This window comes from Parasteatoda tepidariorum, chromosome 6 (genome assembly GCF_043381705.1).
Source record: "Parasteatoda tepidariorum isolate YZ-2023 chromosome 6, CAS_Ptep_4.0, whole genome shotgun sequence".
In the NCBI taxonomy this organism is placed as follows: Eukaryota; Metazoa; Arthropoda; class Arachnida; order Araneae; family Theridiidae; genus Parasteatoda; species Parasteatoda tepidariorum.
In genome coordinates this window covers 30357514-30383575 of record NC_092209.1, presented here as the reverse complement: position 1 = coordinate 30383575, position 26062 = coordinate 30357514, and the positions used below count along the sequence as shown (strand labels likewise).

At 28.6% G+C, this 26062-nt stretch overlaps 1 protein-coding gene across 4 annotated transcripts; it reads right to left on the bottom strand.

Annotated features, from left to right (window-relative positions):
- Window positions 1-215: 215 nt before the first annotated feature.
- LOC107442980 (protein prune homolog 2) lies at window positions 216-26014 on the bottom strand. Of its 4 annotated transcripts, none has more exons than XM_016056700.3 (11): window positions 25774-25989; window positions 22983-23124; window positions 18381-18543; window positions 16926-17102; window positions 15751-15909; window positions 13305-13407; window positions 11753-11884; window positions 9291-9377; window positions 7311-7409; window positions 5322-5366; window positions 216-1915 (listed from the first exon to the last, which is right to left on the bottom strand). In XM_016056700.3, coding segments are annotated over exons 1-11 (1113 nt in total). In that variant the 5' UTR covers window positions 25779-25989; the 3' UTR covers window positions 216-1914. The 4 variants fall into 4 exon arrangements, with proteins under 4 accessions (XP_015912186.1, XP_071038290.1, XP_015912184.1 ...); XM_071182189.1 differs by having other exon boundaries at window positions 18387-18543; window positions 25774-25986; XM_016056698.3 differs by lacking the exon at window positions 5322-5366 and having other exon boundaries at window positions 25774-26014.
- Window positions 26015-26062: the final 48 nt, after the last annotated feature.

Here is a 26062-nt window from a genome sequence, read left to right as displayed (position 1 = left end):
CTTTTGGCATAGCTAAAATGGAATGAAAATTTGAATTCCCCGACATGGAATAAAAATTTGAAACGTTGTTACCTAAGCAACACTAATGGCAATAGAATAAATCTTGTAAAAGGGTATAAAAAAAGGCATATGATATAACATAGAATCCATCAAGATTTATATAAAATTTTACTTATTTACACAAACAAAATATATAAAAAACTAAAACTACAAAATAGAAATAAAAAAATTTTTATTAAAATTTTCAGGAATGCTATCAACATACTTGAGATCAATAAAATTTTAAGCACTGAAATCATCTCACACTCTGCAGCTCATAAAAGAATTAAATGCATAATAAATGCTACTTATAAGTCAGGAGCAAAAAAAGGCATTTTAAATCTTTTAGCCATGAAGCAGAAAAGTTAACTATCAACATTAAGAAGTATGCAAAGTCTAATAACTACTGCCTCAATAAGACAAAAAATGCTTAAGATTCAGACATGCTATTTTGAAACAAAAATCTGAAGTTAGTGCAATAACATAATTTGCAGAAACATGTTTGCCAAATTATAAATCCAACTACTATATTAACTACAAAATAAACTATAGTTAAAAATTAAAACTAAAAGGAATCATACTCAGTAATTATACTCTTAATTTAGACTCTTTTGTTAGTTCTTTGTTATTACTTATTGAACTTTCAATTGGAATCATTTCTCACTAATCTGATGAATTATAATTTTATATAAAATTGTAATTTGGTTCCATATTTATTTACTTAAGATTTTAAATTAAAGTGTTTCACTGACGTCAAAAGCAGCTAAACATTAATAACAAAAAATGTGTTAAAAATTCTTTAACTTTTTTTAAAAAATTAATCTCCATTATACAAGATTTAATTTCCGCCTCTAAAAATAATGAAATATGTATACGACTCAATTTTAGTTTATGAAATGTCATCAAAAAAAATTTAATCTAATTTCTTGAATTTATTTGAAATTTTAAAATTTCAAAAACAAATAGTATAGTATAGATAAAATATTTCAATTATTTTCTGTACATTGTTGCTGGTACCCCAGTTCAACATAGATATTTTATTTTCCAGATCAATTTATTTTTAGAGTTGTTAATTTAGTTGTTTCAATTAAAAACAAAAATAAATAAATAAAATTTTAAAAAACGTAACTCTATAGATTTGCAGAAAAGTGGCAAGTTTGCTGAAAGATTATGAAAAATCACAGATTGGCTTGTAGCACTTAAAAATTATTTTTAACAAGAGTAAAGGTACAAAATTTTAGAATTTGTAAATTTTAATTCTGCTTCCTCAATACATAACTTCAGTTAGAATTGGTCTATTGAGGTTTTAAGTCAATCAACAAAATCTGTTTTATTTATAATTTTTTTTATTTTATTTATTTATTTGCATTTTAAGCATTGCAGGCTAATATTCCGAAATTTCAGCAGATTGAGGCAGCAAAATATACTAAAGCAGATAGTAAATACTTCTTAATAGTACTGATTGGCAACTTTTCTGCACTATTTAGAAAAGATTTAAGGTATTTTCGAACCACCCTACTGCTTATAACTATTAATAAAATCTATAAGTACTAATAAACAAAAGCTTAACTATCAAATAAATTACTATCATAGAGCAACTTTGAATAACATAAATATTAATATTCTCAACATTCACCACAACAGTGACTATATATATTTTCATGATGCATAGAAGACCTAATTCTTGTGTTAAACATCACACTTTGAGAACATCAGAGTTGAAGATGGACGCATTCAAACACCAATTATGAATTTTAAAAAACACAACACTCAAGTTCAGTGGATAGTGAGAGATTCAACATAAGCTTTGTAGACAACACTGTACATGCTACGACATTCATTTGCACATCCTGGAAATATTCTCTCAAAATCGAATCTAAAAAATATCAAGAAAAAGTTCATTTATAAAAAAATTCGGAAGAAAAGAAGATTTCAAATAACTTTTAAAAAATATGCAATAAAAAGATAAATGCTTTGGTAGCTGAAGATGCAAAATTTCTAAAAACAGCTACATAAGTTTCAAACAACTAAATATTGCTATTAAAACATTGATAGAAGAAACAGTAAAAACTAAATTATCCGATTTTACACTAGAGCATTATTTTCAGTGCACACTCATCAATAGCACCACAGCCCAAGGTGAGGTCTTGCCATCTATGGAATATTTCTTCATGCAGTTTTCTTTGTCAGAAGATTTTTCCAATTCAACACCTTGATAGTTATAAAATCTGTTTTTGCCAACAAAGTTATAAACGTCCTCTGGCTCTACTACAAATTAGTTTATGGTTCAGTGTACTGCATACCATTTGAAGAGGATGCTATAGTAGCATCCTACACCGTAACATCCTTTTCAAAGCAGAATTCAATACAGTAAAATGTGCATCTCAAAATACACATCAAAAAAAGAAAAAACTTTTTTTTTTTTTTTGATAAATACTATGAGAGACGTCGTTCATTTATATTTCTGAAACGTTTTGTCCATTTTTTTCTGCAATTTTAAAAATAGGAAATCTCATTCAGGGGATTTTACAAGTGCATATCATATACGCCAGTTGCCTATCCCATAGACCAGTTGAATGATGCAGCAAGCACCAAAATGTTTCTTAAAAGATTTCTCGTGCTCCAAAAAAAGCAGGGTAATTTATGATCTGTATGAAACCATTTTTTTAAGAATAAACTCTACAAGCAGGGTAATTTATGATCTGTATGAAACCTTTTTTTTTTTAAGAATAAACACTACAAGCAGGGTAATTTATGATCCGTATGAAACTATTTTTTTTAAGAATAAACACTACTAGAAATTCAATAAGCTTCATGCAATTCTTCAATAAGATTCTTTTCCGAATCTCTTTTTAATAACATTATGCACATTTCAGTTAATTCAAGTTCTATTAATTTAATTCTTTTTTCAAAATATTAGCATAATTTTCTTTTAAGATTCATTTGAATACTGTTTCATTTTTTAATTTTATAAGACTAAATGATTTCCCAAAAAATTTTCTGCCTCAAATCAGGACTTTTTTCCTATTTCACATAGTTTGAGCTTTCAAACAGTCTTCACAAACTTATTTCATAGGTGAGTCATGAGAAAAAATTTCCAGTTGTTTTTCATAAGAGATATGTAACATTCTGGTGGCCAGTGTTTAAAACAGGTGTGTTACTGACCAAAATATTCATGAGTTTAAAGGCTCTAATTGAGTTTTTTTCACTTTTTTAAAAACTTTCCTAGAAGTGAATTAAATTTATATGCAACATTGCATGAGTTTTGGAGGATCTTCGCATTCTTCTAAAATATCATAAACTCTTGCACTATTAGATTTGCAATCTCACTGATAAATTGCTTCTGTTAATTTCCAAAATAAAACAAGCAACACTTATCTTATCACTTGCAATTTTTCCAGCTATTCGAAGAACAAAAATCAACACATCTCAAACTCCGGCCTGATAAGTTGTTTTATTTTCCTAAGCATCAAACGGAAAATTTTACAATTATTTAGGCTAGCAAAAGGGAAACTTAGAGGCGTCATAACTTTCATTTTGTTAAAATTTCATACCAATAAATAGAAAGGTGCCACTGAAAAACCTAAATGCCTAAAAACTAACTTTGTCTCTTAAAATCAAGATATATTTATCGTCTAAAATATTTATAAGGGGTGGTTTTTAAATATATGGAATAAAACTAGAGGGTCAGCATTTAAATTTTTAAAACTTGAAAAATAAAGAAATTTCTTACACATATATATATATGAAATATGTGACTATTTATCCTATTTTTAATAGCATATGAAGTTGATAGTGGTAAGTTGTTTAAGTTGTTATAAGTCTCAAAGACTAACGAAACACTTAAAAATTGAAGGGCTAGAAAAAATGTATTTAAAAAGCTTCTAAGCTGTATTTTCTGTTGAGCAATTTTTGAATTTTTTATGTCCTTATTGATGTTTTATTATTTTTTAACATACTTTACTAATGCTGATTTAATAATATTCATCATTCAAGTATTATTCATGTAACAGTAAACATAATATACTGATAAAAAGTTTCACATTCGTTTTCTTCACTCACTCAGAGAGAAGCAACCAGCAGTACTCAAAGCATAACTACTTTCACATTGAGAAACTCGCTTCTGCTATTGTTTTAAAAAGAATCGCAGATATTATTCAACCATGACAAGTTGAAAGGTAATCTAGGTTCACTTGTTTAGGAAAAGTTAAAGCATGAGAAATATGAACGTATTTCCTTCAGTGAGTGACTCAGTGAAACCAATATGTAAAAGCAGTTGCAATATAGAAAATAACCATTTGGGTAAAAACTTAAATTGGAAAGCGAAGAGATAGAGATACAGCACCAAATAAGGTGTCTATATTCTAATTTTATGCTTCATTGAACAGCCGACCCAATTTTGGGTTTACGACTACTAATGTTCAACTACGTAGCCTTGTAATTTTGAACCAATCCAAAAGATAAGGAAACTCCTGGATTAGTACCCCCAGAGGTATTGATTTGTTACGGGAACATGGAGGTCTTTGCGACACGACAGATCTAGCGTGCAACAGCCACTATTTACTACATGGGGAGTCTTCAGCCGGAGGGGATCGAATCCACGAACTCTTTGACATGGGCCCAGTGCCCTACCAAGCAGGCTATTCCGGCCCGAAGGTGTCTATATTAACTATTACCCACGATTCTCCCTTTCTCCTTAGGGTTGACTTTCTTTGCCATCTCCTGCTGAATACCTAAAATGCTACCTGTACACTTAGCTAACACTAGTGATGTACATGACAACTTGTGATGCTAGGACCTATATTCTTTGTTTTATACAACATATTTTCACAACACTTTATTTTCACAACCCTTAATTCTCACTCCACTATCAATGTAATTAACCTTTAGATTCTATAAGACTAAAAAAATTTTCATCAATAAATACTGTTTTGAAATATTTAAAATACTAATTAGAAAATCAAACAATTATAAAATCTGTTTAGACACACAAAACACTAAGCAATAAATATATTTTTAAGAAGCAGCTCAAGTAGTTTTGTTAAATAAATTTAGCAACAATCATTTAGGAATTAACCTTAAAAGAAATAGAATCATAATAAAAATGAAAGCAATGATTAATACACAGAAAAAGTTAGTAAAATATACCACACACAAATTTAACAAAACAGATTCCACACGAGCTAAAGACATGCAACACACAAAAGCAGCAAAATACACTTCACATGAGCCTAACTCTATGCAACAACATGCATGTAGTAAGAAAACATGCAAAAACATACCAGTGTTGGCGAAAGCTCTCAACGGGATATAAATCATGGTCAAATCTGATTAGAATATAAGTATGTTAGTATTTTTATACACACACAAAAAAAAATTGCAAACAAAAATAACAAAAGCTAAACTGAGTATGCTGTATTTTAAGATTTGTACCCCTATTATTGTAATAAGCCGCAAAAAGATAGTGACATGTTACAACTATTAAAAAACAAAATAAGAAAAAAAAATTCCCTGTATTTTCCAGTTTGTAAAGAAAAACTCAAAATTCCCTGCATTTTCCCAATTTTTAGGTGATTTTTAAATAACGTGTATTTTCCAAGTTTTTCTGTTTTCCTTGCAGAGTGGCAACTCCGTGATATACATTTTAACAGATGTTTCATGCCTAATATATGTTTTATACCTCCATATCTAGTTTCCAGCTTTGTGAATAGTATTCAACCAAAAACTATATGAAACTAATGTTAAAAAATTATTTTAAATGAATCATTTGTTACCTTATCTTTGTGAGGCAATTCTTTTAAAGCTATTTTATCAAGGAAAATAAAGACAACATGAATTTGCTACTTGTATGGCATTGCCTAAATTTGTTTTCTTATTACATTTTTTTTGCCTTCATTAAATGTTTCCATATTCGACAAACTTATAATGATGTGTACAAAGATGTGACAAAATTTTCATTAACAAGGTATTTTGTCTAATTGTGTCTCAAAACTTTTTAATTCTTTTTTTGTAATAAAACTGCATGGGCTTACTTCAAAGAAAGCTAAGAACAGTTTTTATTCACGAAAAAAAAATTGAAACTGCCTTTTTAGAAAATGAACCAATCATACTATTGTGAATTACGTTTAAATTCTAATTATTTTTCCTAAAACGGAATCAAAATAGTAACAAAGGTTCAGAAATTTTCCCCCCTATTATTCCAGGTTGATTTTACCCAATTTCCTTGATTTTTGTAACCGGTAACAAATTTAATTATTAATTTTACAGTTATGCTTTATCCTGATGCTTAAAATATAATACAAAATACTTATACTTGCTGTTAAACTTAAAAATAAACAAATATTTTGTTTTTCTTCTTTTAAATAATTTTTTAATCCACTTTTTTTTTACAAATAATTATTAAAACTTTAAGTACCTCAAACCTAAATTGCTTTTCCCTGGCTTTTTGGGAAATTAAATTAAAATCCCCGATTTTTCCAAATTAATAAAATTCAATGATGATCACCCTGAGAATGCCAAAAAACTTGAATATTTTTTACATTCTCAGCTTTTACAGTGCCTGATAATGCTTGGGCTCACAAGACCTATGAATGAATCCTCTGCAATCACACCAGACAATGCAATCTAGATCAAGTGACAAACATGTTTTTAGAAACATACAGTTCAATTTGGTGACACAAAATTTACTTATTTTGCCTTTCAAGTCATTTCTAAATTTCAAAATTCAATTATAACAGGAATGCCTTAAAATTAATTCCTGAATCCACCCACAGATGATCACCGGACAATTAATGCTTGATAAAGATTTATTTCTATCATTAGTTAAAAAGTTACTCTATAATTTTAAAAAAATAAAAATTCCTCATTTTATTTACTTATAATTAAGAATAACACTACATGCATTCATAAATACAGTAGGGAACCGATTATCCGGAACGATCGGGACAATCGCTATTCCGGATAACTGATTTTTCCGGTTTTCTGAATCGCTACAAAAAACCATTTGTTTATTGTTAAACCCAACAAAAAAAAAATTTTTTTTTTGGAAATAATCTTAAAAAGAAAAAACGATGAAAGAATACACTAATGATTATTTCCAAAATGATGGTAAGGTAAACATCTTTCAAAAAAGAAAAAAAAAATCCTAAAATCTTATGAGGGAAAAAAAAATTTTTTAAAAAATGGCGCGAAAATTTATCGAATTTCGTTCCGGTTTTCCGATTTCCGGATAACGGGTTCTGTACTTATATAAATGAAAAAGGATAACTTACATTTTGACTTTATCCGGTATACTGGCATGTTGAAGTGTCACATATGTTGATAATTCTTTTAAACTGTACACAAACTTCAATTTTCGGCTGAATTTGGCACTAAAATAAAATATATACATACATGTATGAACATCAATTAATATACAATATTACTCTAGAATTTTATGACAATTCATTTATAATTCACATATAGAATACATATTTAGTACTGTCACTTAAAAATGTCCAATGTTTATTGTCTCATGAAATTAGAAAGCATTTATAACATTCATCGTTTAATTTCTTCAGGAGATCAAGCTGGATTTAATGTTTTTATCTAGCCTCTCCACAGATTTGCCAAGCTTTGATAAAATGTATCTTCCTTGCCTGCTTAAATATTGATTCACAAAAATCAAATATACATAATACAGTCAATTCGCTATAACTCGAAGTACGATAACTCGAATATTACTATAACTCGATTTTTTTATGAGGTCCCGACCCTTTTATCTTCAATTTCATGTTAATTATTCTCGATTACTCGAATTTTACTCCCTTTAACTCGATTTTTTTTGGATCTTTTGAAGCAAGAAAAAAACCTAGGAGCTGATATCTTGTCCCTTCCTTTGCAACACACACACAATGTCTTTCGCACTCTTCATGGAGAAGCTAAAGCTGTCCCTCTTGAAGTATGTGAACAGTGGTTAAATGAAATGTTACCAAATTTACTTCAAGGATACAGTTAAAATGATGCTTTCAATATTGATGAAATGGGTTTATTTTTTAAATGTCTTCCAAATAAGACTATGATGTTTAAGGTTGAAAACTGCTCAGGAGGTAAAATGAGCAAGGAACGTTTGACTGTCCTAGTTGGAGGAAATGCATCTAGGACAGAGAAATTGCCCTTACTTGCTATTGGAAAATACCGAAATCCCCGATGTTTCAAGAATGTAAAAACGTATCCTTTGGATTACAAGTCTAACAAAAAGTTTTGGATGACATCAGTATTATTTGAAGACTATGTAAGAAAATTGGATCGGAAATTCTTCGCTGAGAAAAGAAAACTGATACTCTTTATGGATAAATGCACAGCGCATAGTGATCTAATTTGAAAGCAGTAAACTTGCAGTTTCTCCTCCCGCCAAACACAACAGCAAAGTTGCAGCCGATGGACCGGGGTATCATAAAGTGCTTCAAACAGTCTAATCGTTAATGGCTTGTCAGAAAAATGATCTTAAATATTGTAAGCATTTAGATGATTTGTAATTAATAAGCATTAATTAAATAATCCGACAATATTTTGAAAGTCCAAAACTGAAACTAACGGTAAGTCGAACTTCCGATATGTCGAAGTTTTTCGTCAGTCCTATCAGATTCGAGTTATCGCGAATTCACTGTATATAATAATAATTTCTTACCATACTTTTTATCTCATTTTTTGACAGAGATCCTTAAATTATATTGAGGGATACACATATTACAGAACACTTTTAAATAAAATACATTCATAATCATATTTTAACTTGAGCTCTGCATTAATTATGCTTTATTCCTGTGGGTGATTTATTTACTTTCTTGCAAGATAGAAATTGTTTTTTAGTTTTCTTTCAAAGAAACTTTAAATAAAGAAAAATCAAAATACCATAAAACACAATTTTAATTATTCTCATTAGGATATAGGGTGAAAAAAAATTTTTTAACGTTTATCCCTTTTTTATTGCACTTAGCATTAACATTACCATTCCATTTCTAAACACTAAAACTATTTTCTTTCTTTCATAGTTAATTAGTACTTACTCATAAAAAAAAAACTAGTAAGATGCTGCTGCAGAGCACAACCATAGAAGATTTAATCCGACAATTTTTTTATTTCTTTATTAATATTTAAGACTCAAATGCCAAGTTATAAGGTTACATGTGCAGCTTTTTACTTTTAGGTAAAGTAAGAAGCTTTTAAGTTACATAGTTTATATGGTGAATAAAATATAAATTATGACATACCTTATAAATGGGCGGGTCATAAGGACGAGTGTTTTTAACCAAAATGTTGGATGCACCAAATAGAGTTTCTTCAAGTTTTTTCTCAACCTGTACAGGAAAAAATTATTTAAAAAATTTAGTATTTATAAAATTTTTAATCTGTACTTTTTACATGCATTGTTATTTAAGGAAATAAATATAATTTTTTTGTCACTTTCAAGTATTTGTTAAAAGTAAAATTATCAGCAAACATTAACACTTATCACCCCAGGGTCTGAAATGCCTTAGCAAGTAGACAACCGAAACTGTAAGGACTGCCTAAGAAACGAGTTTGAGCTTCTTCCCAGTTTCCTAAAATTATGTACAATAGAGGCAGACACAATCTCTGAACTTTTTTAAAGGGAAGATAGTAAGAGACTTTTGAACAAAAATTAGTGAGTTTTTTTTTTTCGTTGCTTTTGTAAGAGTTATTTTTATCATATATTTCAGTAAACAAAAATTTCTGTGTTTTAAAAATCAGATCATATTAGTCGATACACTGATTATAATGCAATAAAAAGTAATATAAAGTAATTATTGCAATAAAAATGTAAAACAACATAAATTTAATTTTAAAAAATATATAAATAAAAAATTAAGGTACCCTTTCAAACACAAACAACTCAAAATTACTTGACGTGAATGAGTTAAACTATTTTTTTTTTCAATCCGAACTGAGTAAATTATTCAAGAAAAAGGTACGAGAGAAAAAATTAGAGTTATGGCAACGCCAAAAAGAGGTTTTTTAAACATTTAACCATTAAATTATTGTGTCTTTAATATACCAATGAGTAAGAATAATCCCCTCTGAAATTGGTGACATTGACACAATTTTATTTTATTTTGAAATTAAACATTTTTAAAATGCGATTGACAACTTATACAGATCAGCTTTTTGTACCCGAGAGTTTCGTTCGTTACACAGAATACGAGTGAGACATATTCAAATGATAATATGCCTCACTAGGGCAACATTAATAAAATAAAATTGATTCTATACCATGAATTGTTAAAAAAATTACACAAGTAACCAACAACTGATAATGCACGTAGGTGTATCAACTTTGACATTATTGTGATCATCATGGATAACTATAATTATAAAATAGGATAATATCGTGAATCTTATAAGTTATAGTTATTGAATGAAACAGTGAATGGTGATAGTTTATTTGGGAAACGAAAATAGTAACCAATGTATTAAAAAGTACACATTAGTTAAATTGTCAAAATATTTTTTTTACTATACATAACATTCAAATTGATGTTTATTAATTGTAGGGACAAATACTTATCATGGGGACAACTCAAAAATATGGTTGCCAACTTATGGTCCCTATAACTAATAAGTACCACTGGATCTATTATGCATTGAATTTTCCTGCCTATCAGTTTGTAGTGGACAATTCCAATCACACTGTTGACAGAATCATATTTCTTTTGTTTTTAAGCAGCCTGATGATAATGTAAGTTAACTGTCACCTTTGCTACAAAAGGCAGAAAGCATGAATTGCCCATAAACGAGGTGTTATAACAACCCAAACAAAATATGCAGGTCATCCGAAAAATAAGTTACCCCCGAGGCCATAAAAAGAAATAAATTATAATTAACTAATTTTAAGAACACTCTTATTACAATGGATACAACAATATTTCAGATACTTCAGAACATAAGAATCAACATAATTGTCCAGATATAGCTGAGAGTGGTTTGAGAGGTCCGGAGAGCTCCACCAAAATATTTCAATATCAAAGATCATATACATGTATGTGTGGTCAGAAATTTAAAAAAAAAAAAAACATAATTGGACTCCTCAAATATCGACACCCAAGCTACTTGCCTTAAAATTGCAACACTCGTCCTATCCTGAGATTAGTTTTAATCCTACCACATAATAATGCTAATCTGTCCCAGTTGTCAGTGGGAAAAAAAAGCCTGAACAGGAAATTCTTCAGGGGGAAAAACAGGTATGTCCCTAAAATGCAATGCTCCCCCATATACAGTAAATTCTACAAAAAGCATGCAGTGGAAGTTTTACTTGAGGGCATATATCATTATTCGACCTTCAACAATATACTTCCAACTTTACTCTCAATAACTTCCATCTGTTCTTAAACTGGAAGAAATTCATCTCCCAGCATCACTTTCCATAGACAATGACTTGTAGACACTTGTAACACCACATTTCCCAGCTTAATTCCTAGATGGCAGGCTATTACGATGCTCAATTACAAAAATGTTTCCCAGGGTATGATAAGGTTGTTAATTCAGGTGGAATCTAAAAATTGCAATAAATCTTTTCAGAAGTTCTTTTTTTTTTTTCTTTTAAGGGCCACGGGTAGCTTATTTTCTTGCTGACTCTCCTAAAATCGCTAAGCGTAATTTAGTTTGCAAAACTAAAAATTTAAGGACATTGCTAGGTTTTAATTGTAAACCTCAATACCTCCGATCAATCATTTGATAGCATCTCTTCAGCCAACTAAAACTGGGCATGTTGTTGCTGTCGGTGGCCCCATGAAGATAAATAAGAACATAGTCCTCAGCAATTAACTCATCCAAAGTAACTACCACATATCTAAAAGAAACAAAATACTACATTTAATATTTTTCATCCATAAAAAGTATACCTTAGATATGCACTGCAATATATAAATGCATGTTGCAATGTATACCAAGGTACATATTAGATTAAACACATCCATATCGTGTAAATGCTGATAGCATTTGTTTTCATTGCAAGTAATCAATTAATTTTATACTACTGACTATATGACATATAGTTTTTGTTGATTTTGGAACAAAATATTGAGCATTGTTATAATATTATCCTTAATATTCTGTTACTCAAATCTTTGTAAGCATCTTCAAGTCTTTCAACAGCAAGGAATAAGAAATTTCATTGCTGAGTGCAATAGTTTGTTATTTTTCCAGTTAACGAGCTATTTCTTTCTTTCGTATTCTTACAGCACTTCTTACATATAGGTATTCTTAATAATTTATCATTTAAAAGATAGAAAGATCACCTTTCTCGACAGGATTTGGATAGAAATAGTTATCTTGTTGGTCTATTCACTAAGTAATTTTATTAGTTATATATTATGAACTTTGAAGGATCAAAAAATTGAAAACTGTAAGGTGTTCAGTAAATTAAAAAAAAAAAAAAACTCTTAATTGAAAACATTTTTAATTAAATTGTAGCATACAAAAACAAATCAGGAATAACAAAGAAAATGTTGATAATTCACAAAAACTCTGATGGATATTTCTGTAACAACAAACTTGCACCCCTAATCATATCTTAGGATCAAATCAATGGATTAACACATTTAAAAGATTTGTTCGTTTTTTTGAAAAACAAAGAAAGTAGTAAGTGTTCATTTCCTATGGTTTACTTTGCAAAAACAAGATTTTGGCTTGGATTCATAAATAAAAATAAACTTTTCTACTACTTTTAAACAAACATTTGGTTCAATTATTAAGTATAAAAAATTTAAAATCATAGTGACCAGCTTTTCCATTAAATGCTTTTGTTATTGGGTTGTTTTATTTCTTGTATTTTTTAGGGGGGGGGGGTTGTATGATACTGTCATACGTTTTTTAGCTTAGTATTTTCAGTTTCTTTTTAAAAAATTTTGTTTTAATCATCTTGGAGTTCTTGTCACTACTACACTAAGTATAGGATGTCATTTTTTGACAGATCAACATGATAAAAAACAGTAAAAAAAACTTTTATGTTTGCCACTGTTGACATTTTCTCATCGACACTTCTCTTTCACATTTAATTCTAGATATTCTAGAATTCTAGATGTTTTACTTTCTTCCAAAATAAGTTCAAACTCTTTTCTAATAGAAAGATATATACGCTTGGAACAAACAAATATGCATTATCTACTTTTTTACACTGGCATTTTTCATAGAGACAACTTTCTATGGCTGGTCATTAATGGCTCAAAAGCTGTGAGATAAACTAAAAACTGAAAGTATATTGTACTCACAAAAACAAGTTATCCATCACATAATTATAGTCTTTACGACTTCTTTCTGGAAGATGGCACGCAGAAAAAAGGATAATAGCATTGCATGAAGATTCTTCATAACCTATAATAAAGATAATAAATAAAAAAATATGTAAAATCATAAAAGAAATATTATAATAAATATTAACATACAAAATAATAACTTTGAGCTACTTTATAATTAGTGGCAGAATTTTTTTGGGCTTTCTGCGACAAACTTCACTAGGGCTAATATATTTCTGCAGTATGTAAACTATAACAATTACTATAACATTTTAATTAGAACAATTACTAATTTAAAGTAACAGAAATGTTGTGTTTACAGAAGAAAGTATAGAATAAAAATTTGTAAAAAAATTTAATCATAAATGTTATTGTAATTTATATTGTTTTGCAATTGTATGTAATTGCAAATATAATTTTAAATGTAATATTTTTTTAATTCTAATATTATGTGATATTCTCGCATTTTATGGGTGGAAATACCATAAAGTCTAAAAATATTAAAAAAGTATCTGATTAACAAAGGCATGAATAAAATAAACAAAACATATAAAGAGATAAATAAAAAATAAAAGCAAAAGCAGTAACTCCGAAAATAAATATCGAAGATGAAATTACACGAATAGGACTCTTTAAAATACAAAAAGATACTCAAATAAATGCTTTAAAATTCGGTTGTTATAATAAATAATATTGTATTAAAAATATCGGATTTTAAAAACTATGTGGAAATTAATAACAATTACTGGTAAAAAATCAATAGGAAAAATCAAGTGACTCATTACGTCAAAAAGTAAATACTCAACTGCGCAATTCGAATTCCGTTTATTGTCTAAAATATACCGAAATATTTAAAAACCGTGATAAAATAAATACAAATAATTGCTGAAAATACAATTGAAACACCACGTGGATTTATGATGCTATTGGCATAAATTCAGAGCGGCAAAAAGTGATTATTTAAATGCTGAATTCAAATTTTATTTGTCAAAATTATATCAACTGAGGAATAACAGAATTTTAAGAACCAAGTAAAAAATCAGAAACACTAGCAGAAACTGTTGGAAGAACGATAAAATCTTCATATTAAAAAAATAATCAAACGGGAAATTTAAATTACCTGTGTAATAAAATTGTATCATAAAAATTAGTTTTTTTTTTAAAAAAATGGAAAATATTTAGCTAAACAAACGTTTAAAATACCGCATGGATTAACAATGATATCAGCACAAAACGAGAGTAACAAAGAGGGATTTCTTGCATGCACAATTTAAATTTTACGTGTTGTAATAATATCAATATTTTATTTTAAAAATAAATCACGAAAATATCAATAATAATAACTGAGCAATGAAAGACATTGGAATTTTTAAAAAATCATTGAAAATTCATAGCAGTGATTGCCAAAAAAACTGATCAAAATATTACATATATTTGCGATGAAATCAGTGCGAGTTGAGAGCGCTAAAGACCCAAATGTGCAATTTAAATTTGTCATGTGCATGATATTATATTAAAAGTATTGAATCGATTTCCTTTCAATTAAATTTAAAAGGAAAGTAAAAAATGTACCACAGTGATTGGTTATTCATTTGCTACAAATCTGAATTTGTAACAAATAACCACTCAATCATATTTTATTAAAATGCAAAACATGGTGTTTGTTACAGAAAAGAAAAAATTAAAGCAAGAACTCTTTGAAAGCTTTTTTATTATATATTATTAATTAAAAATTTTAGCTGAAGACAGTGATTAAAAAAAAAAAAAATTTATTAAATTATTTTAAATGAGAATAGAAAAATCATGTTTATTTCTCTCTTCTCTGATGCGCAAGAAAGAAATCTTTGAAAACAAAAAGCATTTAGGAAAAATTATGCAGCAAGGAAAAATAAAAAATTTCTCTTCCCAAATGAAAAGTCTGACTGCAAAAATTCAAACGTTCTGCGACAATGTCGTCGCAATTCTGCCATGGGGATCAGGATTTCTTTACCCCCAAAAAAAACCTAAAATAATTTGCTTAAATTTCCATATTTTTTATTGCTAAGAACACCAACACAAGGTTTGTAACTGATCGTGCTCCAATATTAAACCTTTTTTATTTAATTGCTTAGCTGATGAAAAATTTATATTAAAACTTAAGTCATTGTTTATACTCAAATAAAAGTTCTGTGTTAATTTAATAATACAAATTTTTCATAGTTTTGATTAAACAAAAATTAGTGGAACATTTCAATGACTATATTACTTCAAATTAAACGTTTATAACATTGACAATAGGCTGCTTAGGTATCTTAGGATATATGATACTAAGAATATCTGATAATAAATTATAAACAACACTAATAGTATAACATAATTATAGTTATAAATATAACTTTAGTGTAAGAAATAATTAATAATGAGTAAAAATAAAAGCTTTTACCTCCATGAGATAAAACTTTCCGATATGGCTCTATGACTTTCATGTCTATCTTCCTATCCTCCCCATTCACTACACATGATTTCCAGCTACGTTCTTCCTCAAGTTCTTCAGCAGCTGACATCTCTGGTATCCTATCACTACCAAACGAAGAATCTGAAACTTTTAAGAACAAACATTTTCACAGATCTAACAAAAATATTTATGGGAAAAAAAGGATGCCTAAAAAAGCACAGCAACAACAAATGCAACTTATTATAAATCTATATGGAAATATCCATATGAGATAGATAAAGCGTTAAAAAGGGTAAAATATTTACAAAAAATTTACTTTAGGAAAAAAATGCTATCAAATGGCCAATGTCTAACATATAGTGAAAGGGGAAAACTTCCTGCCTAGCATATGAAAAATTAACAAACTAATTTCACCATACTTTGGAATAATGTGAGAAATATAAAATAAAATTCAAAAATACTAATTCAAAGTCATAATTTTTTTTTTAACTTTATTTTTTTAAAAATTTATTTAACCAAAACATGAACAAAGGCAGTTCAAGCGTTTATTAAAAAATTACAGATGAATACAATATATAAACTATAAAAATAATATATATTTTTCATAGATATGAAGTTTTTTAAATTTTTGAGATAAACTTGCATAAAAAATAGTATTAAAATATCATTGCTGATTGGTTGTATTGTCCAAGCCAGGCAGCAAGCGAACAAGGGTTTGAATATAAAAAATCCAGCCCATTTAAACTTTTACCCAAAACTCTCTTCTTTTATTGATATTATAGCATCTTCATGGCCAGTAGAGAAAATTATATAAAGAGGGACGAAAGTTAACCTAACAATCATGTTTGACTGTAACCAACACACGAGACATTGACACACGATTGACTGTAACCAACACACGAGATTGTAAGTTAACCTAACAATCATGTTTGACTGCAACCAACACACGAGATATAAAAATAACATAGTATTCACTAAACAGCAATGTTTCATAGAAAAACAGAGCTCTCAAATAACAGCCTTAATAATAAAAATTCATATGATAAAAAGCAATTTTTTCAATATCTACAGAATGATGAATTACATGTCAAGTTTTATAGCATAAAATCTAAAACTAAATCTCAACTAATAAAACTAAATAAAATGTCTTTAAAGAAATTTACATCCATCAATTTCATCAAGAGTTTCCCTCTCATCTTCATCGAGAATGACATCATCAGAAGGAGAGTAAAAGTCGTTATTACTTCGACTGCTAAGTGACGATAGGCTACGCTGATCATCTTCCAAGATAGCGGGGCTAATGGCTATCTTTTTACGACTTCCATCCATTGACATGGAGTCTAAAAATAAAGTAGAATTCCATACTTGCAATTACAAATTTATACAAGTATGTATTACATACGTGTACGTACGTGTATTACAAGTACGGTAGAAGCTCAATGTAATGAATACAGCATATTAAAAGAAATATTTCATATCGCTGCTAAAACTCTAATTTTAAAAATACAAAAATCATACATTTATAACTACTTAAAATTACAAATTTTCTGCTATTAGAATAAATTCATTTGGAGGGAAAATATTTTTCTGCATTTAACTGAGCAATTTTATAGAGACAAAATAGGATAATTTTCATTTATTTCTATTAATAATTCAAAAGAGAGAAAATAAACATTATGTCACTTTATTTCCTTCGTACCTTTAATGTCACCTTTGTTATTCGCATAGCAAGCAAGCCTGTGAGTGGCGACCAACCAACATCCTTACACAAAAAACAATTTTCTGTTATTTTTTAAGAGACCTGCTTACCACTTCAAAAATAGGCTCTTTTAAATGATCACATATATTATAACCTTTTTGACAGCTCACAATTAAAATTAACATTCAATTCTATCAATGACCTTAAAAACTGCTACTGCACTTCATTTTACTTTTTTAATGCTATTTTATGTGTGGTCTTCCTTATGAAAACAAGCTCAACGTAACAGTGATTCCATCTGTTATTGTGAATTATCCTTAAAATGGATTCAAATTGTATTAATTTATTGTTTACAAATTGGCTTTATCTTTGGCCTCAATTTACCTGTAATTCTAAACATTTGAAAAAATGGCCAGCTCATAACCAAAGATACCTAGTTACTTATTAAACTACTTAGTTTATTATTTTGGTCTGATTTAATATTGTTCCATTAAATAACAATGCTGTATATAATGAGAAACTTGGAAAACTGAAAAATGTCAAATCTAGTTGCATACTAAATCCAAATTAAAATTTCATTAAAACAAAATTAAACTGCAAAAAACAATTGTTTCATTTTATATATTTCAATTACAAAGTGCAACACTTCTGTTTTTGTTCTTTAAGAGTCTTTTGACTTAGACTTTTTTTAACAGATAAAACTTTTATTTTGAACACTTTAAACAGTTGAATAAAAAGCACACTTTTTAAAAAAAAATAGATACCTAGATATGCAACCTGGAAATTAATACTTCATCAAACTAGGAAATCATTATTCCCAGAAATTACTTATCAACTAAGGTAGGAAACTATTCATTCTGGGACAGTTTTTCCAGAAGGAAATAAAAAATTTCAAGGAAAAAAAGTACAAATTGCATACTTATACCAATATCGATATCTTGCTCATCAATTTCATCACACATCTTATCTCCGTCACTTAAAATAGGTTTCTCAGGAAGGGGCGACTGGGTGACATTTATTTTTCTTCGCCCTAATGAATTAAACGACTCTTGACCAACTTCTTCATACTGTTCATTATTAACCTGAAAATCATGACACTTCGTAAATAAAACATAATTCATTATAAATTCTACATGATTCATAACAATAATATTTATAATATGGGCAATTCCACCAAAAGAAAACCAAACAGTCGCCATTTCGAACTCCACCAATATTGATACAAAAAAATATTTCACAAATTAACATCAAGAGGTAAAAAATTTAAAAAAGACCACCTTGAATAGCTTTTGATTTAATGATTGGATCTTCACCTTCCATGACTCATTCTTGATGGTTCAAGGGGGTGACCTCAAATACGCTAATTAATTAGTGCAGACAATATTTTAAGTTAGGAAATCAGTCACAAAAACTTACTTTCACTGAATAAACATGTCTTTCTTTTGATGGTTTCTGATTTCTGACCCCCAATATATGAGGTAGCAGCAATCTGGGGAATATAGTCCCAAATATTTTGTCAAGAGAGCGCTCCAAAATAACTTCAATTTCTGCATATTTCAACATATCTTGAAAACTTTTCTTCAAGTGAATTGAAAAAATTGTATACACATAATTATAAAATTTGTTTATCCAAAGATAATTTTATGCACACAAAAAACATTTAGAAAATATTTATTATTTTATTTAAGAATTGTCGAAAAAGTTTTGAATTGTAAGGTATACAATTTTTTGCATCATTTTAAATAATGTAATTTTATATGGCAAAGTACAAAATTTGAGCAAAATCTGTCGAATAGTTCCAGAGAAACCGAACTTCAAATATCTGACATTTTTAAAATTCAATTTCTCAAGATCTATTCAATAGATTTCGCTCATATTTTGTATTTTGCTACATAAAATTACTTTCTTTAAAATTATGTTAAATGGTATACTTACAATTCAAAATTTTTTTGACTATTTCTTTACAAAATAATGAAAAGATATTTACTAAGATTTAATTTCTGCATGGAATATTCTTTGGATAAACGAATTTTAGAACTGTGTCCAAAAATTTTCCAATTTGCTTTAAAATTTCTCGAAATATGACGAAAAATAAAAATAATAAAATTAACATTAAGGTGTCCAAACTTTGGATCACTCTTCTGACCTAAGATTTCCCTAGATGGCAGCTACCCCTAAAATATTGTGTACACAAATTAATTAAGATATTTAAAGTCACCCCATCAATTCATTAAGAATGAAAACTAGAACGTGAAGTTCAGAGTCAGGGAGGAGGGGGTAATGCACTGTACTTATTTCTAAAATAATTATACCAGCTTACTTAACTTTTAGGAAATTCCCTAACTTTTGAAAGTTAGAAAATTTTATACGGCTGAATAATAGATACATAATATGAAATTCCAGTAAAAACAATCTTAGAGATCAAAATGACCAATATAATATGTACTATTTTATTTACGTCACATTAGAGCTGCATGACAGACTATTGGTTAAGGTCAGCAAAACATCTCTGAAGTTGACCGCCAGTCACGCTTCACTTCAGTGATTTATTAGAAGAGTCTTATGGTCAGTCTTATGGTCATTAGAGTCTTATGGTCACTGTGGGAAATCACCAATATAGAGAGTTACTTTTAAATATTTTTTTTTCTTAATTGCTTCCTTTTTTTTTTAATGACACATCCGCATGAACAGAAGATCAACTTCAAGGTTCACTAGATTAACTCCAGGTTGGTATACTATTCAGCAGGGTGTAAATGATTTTAATCAAATGATTAAAATCATTGATTAAAATCATGATTTAAATCAAATGATTTTTTTTTAAAAAATCACTGATTTTAATCATGGAGATGATTTTAATCATGGAGTATGGAGAAACCCCCTTATTAAGTATTTTGCTAAAATTCATTGTACGCTCTCCTCCGTTTAATGGAACTTTGTTTGATAAAGAATCTCTAGAATCTTTAAACATCTTGGAATGGTGGAAATCAATTGCGCTTCTAAAGAACTGTGTAGGTCAAAAAGAGTTTGATGCAATACAGTTGTTATGTACTGCAAAAGGAACAACTGCAGGGATAGAGAGGATGTTTTCCACTTTTGGACTTGTACATACTAAACTACGGAATCAATTGGGTGTAGAAAAGGCAGCTAAATTAGTCCTTATGTTTAAATCTTTAAATAAAACTAATTAAATGATTGTTTAAATAATTTGATATTGTAGATGTAGAATTAATAATTATCACATATTGTTTGATAAACAATTTCTTTCTTGATTTGTAGTTTGAAATCACTTTGTTATTGTTTATTTCTTATTTCACCTTTTGCTTTTAAATTATTAAGAAATATTTTGTTGATAATGGTGTTTATTTCCAATGTATACCATAAGTAACAATAGTAATACAATACAACTTTAAATCTATGGTACACAAAATTGATTATATTCCATAGAATTGAAATTATAAAAAAATCATGATTAAAATCAAAAAAATCCGATTTTTTTGATTTTTTAAAAAAATCATGATTTTTATACACCCTGCTATTCAGTTATAATAGCCACAAACACTCAGAAAAAAATATTTCAACTTTTTAGTATTGATTACATCGAATTTCCTAATTTCTTTAACTGATGGCATGAATTTTAGAAAAAAATTTCGTTATGTCCAATTAAAGTTCATAAAATAAATAATTTAACCCTTTTAATTGCTATTAAAGTTGGAAATCAAGCATTATTAAAAGAATAAGCTATTCAAACACTTTACATGAAAAGATTCTGGTAACTAACAGAAAAGATATATAATAAGGATCATACACACATTTATTTTATGCTGCTGCTAATATAAATATCGAATCAAAGGTAACAGTAAGAATACTTTTTAGATATTATTAATAACATTTGTTATCAGTTAGCATGAACTGATCATGATAGCATGAACTGATCATGATCATGATCAATATTTTCTAATAATGTTGAATCCAATTTTTGCTAAAATGATTTTCAAAATTGATAAAATTTTACATAGTACATAGTTCTTTTTACATACATACATAGTTTAAGATACTAAATCAGAGGTAAATTTAAGCAAAATCAGAATTTAAAAATATCTAGATTTATTTTCTGAACTCAAATTTAGTCTTTTCTCGAAATTTTTGGACATAATTAAATTCTATTATAATTCCCAGACAAATAGGATTCCAGTGTTCTCCTGTTTTGTAGCCACCTTAAAGTCACTGAAGATGACTAATCAAATAAGTTTTCAAGGATGGGAAAAAATTGTAAGGCTGCATTTCAATTTGAAACATTTCATTATAAGATTTATAACCGAAGTCTAAGAAGGTCAGAAAGGAATGTCAAAGAGGCTTTTCGGATCGCGAAGCTGCTGCCACAAATATGGCCTTTCTATTAACGAAGATAAGATTAAACTCATGGAATTTTCGACCTTGACTGTAAATTACAGCGCCCCTTTATGTATTAATGGTTATACTTTTGTAAGGGTTAACGAATTCAAATAACTTGGCACTGTTGTTAACGATCAAAACATACTTAGAGCAGAAATCAGCAATAGAGTCAAAATGGATAGTGTTTCTTTGGATTGAGGAGACAACTAAGATTGAATCTTCTCAGACGAAAAACAAAGTTAAAACTCTATAAGACACTCGTACTTCCTGGGCTGCTTTATGGAAGCGAAAATTGGAACCTAAATTCAGATATACAGTGGTTACTGGACACCTTCAAAGAAAGATCCTCAGAGCAATCGTTGGAGCAATTCAAAGAAAAGGCTGCTGGCTAACCAGATATAACTTCAAGCTCTACCAACTCTATAAGCAGCCCCAAATTACACAAATAATTCGTAGTAAAAGACCGAAATGGCTGGACCATCTATGGAGAAGCCCTGAAAATAGTGAGAATAGCCACCTTTTTGAACCCCGGGGGTTCATGTCCCAGAGGCAGACCCCCTGCTAAATGGCTCAACGACTTTGAAAATGACCTGAAAACCCTAAAGAATAGAAATTGGAAGGGAGTTGCCAAGGATAATAGGCGCTGGCACTTCTCAGTAGCCCAAGGCCTGCAAGGGGCTGTTACGCTGACAAAGAAAAAGAACAGACGCCTAATAAAATTACGAAAAATTTTTAGTACCAAAATTTAAAATATCTAGCAGATCTGACAAAAAATAAACATATTTTTGCATGTCTGACAAATTGTAAATAACAAATATTTTTTGCATTTTTAGCAGTTGAACAGAAACCTACATAAATAATGTACTGTAGCAAGATAACACAGGCTATAATTTATAACCACTTCTTGCTCCAAAAATCACACCCCAATTTTTTTTTTTTTTTCATTCTCTTTCTTTTTTTTTCTGTGAAAAATTTTATCTTTTTGCATTTCAAGAGAAAAAGTAAAACAGGTAGCACTACATAATTATGACTAATAATAACCTGTTACTGCCACACATTCATTTGTGATAGTAGTAATTTAAACCTGGTACAAGTGATAATTTCCAATCAAACTTTTATCGATCCTTACCTCCAGCTCTTTGATTTCTAACAAGGAATGATGATTAGGACTGTCTGGAAAATCTACAGTTTCAAGGTGATAGTCAATAATTTCATTACTGTTATTTTCATCTGGCACTGATAGAGGTTTGTTCAAGTTATTCTTATTAGGCCTACAAAGAATGAATTAAAACAGAAGATTATTTCAAAACATTTATAAAATAGAACAAAAATAAGTTGATTTTTTTTCAAAATGAACTATAACTTTGCCATTGAGCCGAGGTAACTCAAGCAGAGTATAAAGCTAGAGCACAATATCCTCAGTGGCAGAATGTTCATGAATTTGATTCCTTTTCCAATGGAGGTTTTTCTTACCAAGTAACACAAATGTTGGTCAGTTCCAGCAAAAAGTACACCACAAAGGCTACTTTGTTTTAATTTTTGAACTAAGAATACCCTAGTCATCTGGCCTGAACTCAAAATTCTAAGGCAGCATAGTAGTTATAAAGTCAAAATTAGGTCAGCTGTTAAATCTCAGTTATGAAATAAAATAAATTGGTTTTTATTTTATTATCTAAATACTTTGGGTAGTAACACACTTTTGGTTTTGAAACTTTTTCCTTTTGTACAATTACAGGTATAAGTTGGCCACTAGTTTTTGGAGCTATGGCCAAAACAAACATCAATATTATCCTTTTGCTTTAAATATGGAAAATAAAGTATATTAACAATTGAATATTAAATTATAAAACTTCATTTTCATAACAAAACTTAAACTATTTCTACTTTCATTTTTTCTTTTTTTATAAAAAAAGGTAAAAGGGCAAACTGTTTTTATTAAAACATTTTAAAAAAAGATAATTACAAAAGAATTTTAATGTAATTTTTATAAGGCATTAATACTTATGGCAAATCAATTACAAAGGTTTAGCTACAATTGGGCAGTGACTAAGGAGGAACTTTAAAAAACTTAAAGGGACTCATCCTAGGGCAAGCCATTGCATATTTTTTTAAAAATTTTGAAAATACAAGAACTTTTGGTGTCTTAATGAATGTAGTTTATGCAAACAGTTAGGATATAAAAATATCCATGTGGAAGTTGTAATAAGATAACTTAATTTTGAATCCCAAAAAACTACATTTTTGCCATGGTACCTGTTCATGCTAACAGAAATCGCCAAGGTAACAAGATAGTCTGACAAGTTATGCTTTGAATAAATTTTAAAAAAAGTATGAACCTTTTATGCTTACTAGGTCCTACTAATACCTACTATTATGTTTGTACCTTTTGTCTTTACTAGCTTTACCTTCATTTTTTACTTTTACTGCTTACGTTTTAGATTCTATTATTTCAGTTCCCCTGCCCAGTTTTATTAAGAAATGAGCCATTATTTTAGCATAAATACATAAACAGAAATCTATTCACCACAAATATGAGCTAATTTCAGTTGACTTATTTACATTTAATATCCTTACAATTTTAGTTCAATGATAATGTTAAACAAGATTCAACAAATTTAAATTAATTCACTAGATGACCAAAACTTACTATATTTATTTAAAAAGTTAAGACCTAATCAATAATGTTTCAGTTGGACAGCTTTAAAAAATATAAGAGCTGCACACGACAATTCAATGCTAAACACAAAAGAATAAAACTTAAAATGAATGCCAAGCAACATTCACAGTCATTAAATGTTGGATGACAAACGAATAAATAAAATAAAAAGTGAAGACATGGCTATTTTGTTTCTAGATTTTTGAACCAGCACGGAAGAAAATTTTCTTAAAAGCAACTCTAATTTTAATAATTGTAAAAACCAGACACATTTATATTTAATTTATTATAAATCTGTCTGAATACTTTAGACAAAAATTTAGATTTGAATAAGCCAATAACCAAAATTAATACAATTATATACATCTTCATAAAAAAACTACTTTCTCTAGAATTTTATCGGATATTTTTCTTAAAATATAGGTACATTTTCATTTTGATGGCACAAGGAAGTATTTTTTATAAAAAAGTAAAGAACCAAAAAAGTTTAGGAATTATTGTTAATTACTGCTTTTTCCAGTTCGATTTATAAGCTCATAAGCCTATAAAAGTTTTATTTCAAAGTTTAACAAGCAGGTCAATGCAAATTATAAAAAACACAAACTTTTAAAATTATTATAAGACAAACATTAAAAGCTTGCATCATAGGTCAAATTCTAAAGTAATGGAAATAAAGGCTAGACAGTAGAATAAGGTACCCCTTGAAATGTCTACAGTGACCTGGAGCTCTAATTGTAAATAAATTCTCGAATTTCTTATTAATTTGACCTCGAGTTTGTATTTTCCGTCTGGAAGTTGTCATGGCTCGGCGATTATTCTGTAGCAGATCAAGATAGAGTAATCGTCCCTATTCTTAGAAAATCCCACCGTTATTTTCTCTGAAAGAACACAAAAAAATCGCGAAAATGGAATGGATACCAGATTGCTAACTTTTACCGAAATATACGCTAACATCAATTCAAAAAATATTGCAGTCAAGGCTAAACATTTCATTAATGAGAAAGAGTTTCACTAAGTAATGTTTACTCATGTAAATTGTAACTTGTATTAAAGGATAAACAAAACTCAAAAGAGACTGCGCGATGAAAAAATAAATAAAAATAGTCATATATTCTCCTAACTTCAAAATGGAAAAAAATTTTAAAAAACGTAAGAAAAAGTTAACATCTATTGTTCACACATGAATTTCGAGATACATTCTAAAAATAAAGCTTATTAATTTTTTAGGTGCAAGTTAAAAAAAAAATTATAAGAATTGACTTACAGCATATCGACGAAGATTTTAGCTTTTCTCACAATAAAAAGTAAATAAGCTTCATATTCTTTTAAATTCTAACACGGTAGCTAAAATGAATTTGATAACACCCACATCACATCTGAGAAGGCGGATATTGAGGAAGCGTGGCAAGTAGAATGTTATGTTGACAAACTCAACTCTGATTTTCAATTTTTCCAGGAACCTGTCAAAATTTATAGAATTAAGGGTACAGTTAATCTGAAACTAGGATAAGCGTCTTAAATGAAACTAAAGCTTTATTTTCACTGTTTTCTAA